This window comes from Mastomys coucha, unplaced genomic scaffold, assembly GCF_008632895.1.
Source record: "Mastomys coucha isolate ucsf_1 unplaced genomic scaffold, UCSF_Mcou_1 pScaffold5, whole genome shotgun sequence".
Taxonomy (NCBI): Eukaryota; Metazoa; Chordata; class Mammalia; order Rodentia; family Muridae; genus Mastomys; species Mastomys coucha.
The window spans coordinates 116,649,232-116,650,995 of NW_022196911.1; the positions used below are offsets into that span (position 1 = coordinate 116,649,232).

General features: G+C 53.2%; 1 protein-coding gene across 1 annotated transcript; it reads left to right on the forward strand.

Moving 5' to 3' along the window:
- Positions 1-815: 815 nt before the first annotated feature.
- Pvalef (parvalbumin like EF-hand containing) lies at positions 816-1,077 on the forward strand. The gene is given in 3 exon segments (XM_031354096.1): positions 816-925; positions 971-1,048; positions 1,050-1,077. Coding segments are annotated over 3 exon segments (216 nt in total).
- Positions 1,078-1,764: the final 687 nt, after the last annotated feature.

Below are 1,764 nucleotides of genomic sequence, written 5' to 3' on the forward strand. Positions count from 1 at the left end.
TAGGAAATGCCTAACCCTAGGGAGCTGAGACCTAACATGCCTCCCATTCCCCCGACTCAATTCCAGGCCTGTCAGTCACCACTGTCTAACTCCTTCCCAGACCGAATGTCAGCCGGGTGTCCATGCCCAGGGTCATGAAGTAGGACCCATATTGGGCCATATTAGAAGACTGGATATGACCCCAGCCACCAGCTCAGGACCACAGACTGTACTTCTTGGTACACACATGTTCTAGAAAGCTCCACCTTGTGATCTTTCTGGAGGACCAAGGAACTGATGACACTTGACAGTCTTGTAGCCTAGGAGTTCAAAAATACTTATTTCTATGGGTACCCCAGAACCCATCATCCTTTGGGGGTACAACTCAAGAACTTGGTGGGTACAACCCAGAAGGACACAGGATGTCTGGGTTGTAAGCAGCCTCTACCCCAGGCTATGACCAATCTCTTGCCTGCCCAGTGGAGGCTCAGTCAGCCCTGATAACCCAGGCATGACATGATTTCCCTAAAAGGAGGGAAGGGACAGTGAAGCTCTTCTCAGGCAGGAACACGTGCCATCTCAGGGTGGCACTTTCATGAGCAGGTGTCCTGAAATCATCATTCTCCATGGGGACCTGAAGGTGGGAGAAGCTGAGAGCCCAGGTCCTTTGCAACTCCCTAGATCTGCTGCCCTTTTTTGGTTTGTGACCTCAGTGCCCACACATTGAGGTCGTGGGGTTGAGTCCCAAGTAGGACAGCCACAGCTGGGTGGAGCATACAGCCTTTATCTCTTGCCTGTCCTGTCAGAGTTAGTCCAGACAAGGACTGGTCATCTAGATGAAGAAAATGGGCTTAGCCATGGGCACAGTTCTGTCAGACAAGGACATAGTGTTGCTACCCTCAGACACTAGACACCACAATACTATCCCCTAACTTGATTTTGCCCAGTGGGAAGGGATGTAGGACTGGGTCATCCCTGTCCCTGGACCCAGTGCCACCCACTGGGCTGCCTCTGGGCAGGTGGAGAACATCGCCTGAAAGGCCTTCCAGACCCTGGACATGAGAAGAGCACTTCTTAGAGTGGAGTGAGATCAGGTAACAGTGGTGACTAAGGAAATGGACAGAACCCAGTGTCTGCCCACACGGCTGCCATGCCTGCCCCTTCTAATGCCTGGCTGACCCTTACTGGCCTGCTGGCCTAGTGGGAGGCCAAGCCAAGGAGCCTCAGGATAAAGACCTGCCAGGCACTAACCTGGAGTCTCACAGCAGCTAACAGATGGGGAGCATGAAGCTGAGTGATGTGGAATGAGCTGCTTTTCCCTGATCCAAGGGGTTTCTGAGCAGAGGGGAGTTGGTATCAGAGGCTTGGGGAGGTCTGCTGGGCAGAGCCAGCATGGGAGTCTCCATGGCTGCCCCGAGGTCTGGCTCATCTTGCAATGCCCTCAGGCTCAGCTTCTGGCCACAAACCTCAGCGGGGCCTGCTAGAGACTGACCTATTTGGGGGCATATGAAGTGGCCATGAGCAAAAAGCCCCCAGGGTGCCACTGTGCAACTGTGGCCCATCCCTGACTTCCTGGTCCAGTAAATTTCGCAGGCTTAGTTAAAGGCAGCTGACCAAGGGGGTCTTCTGAGACTTGCAGCTGTTTTATGCCTCAGTTTCCCTACTGAGAAAAGGGGTGATTACAGGGCACCTTTTCAAAAGGGTCTGCTATGCATCCTTGAGGATCTCTGAAGAAATTAGGGGACTTGTCAAATGTTAAGGGGGAGCTTCAGCCTGTGCCTCCCC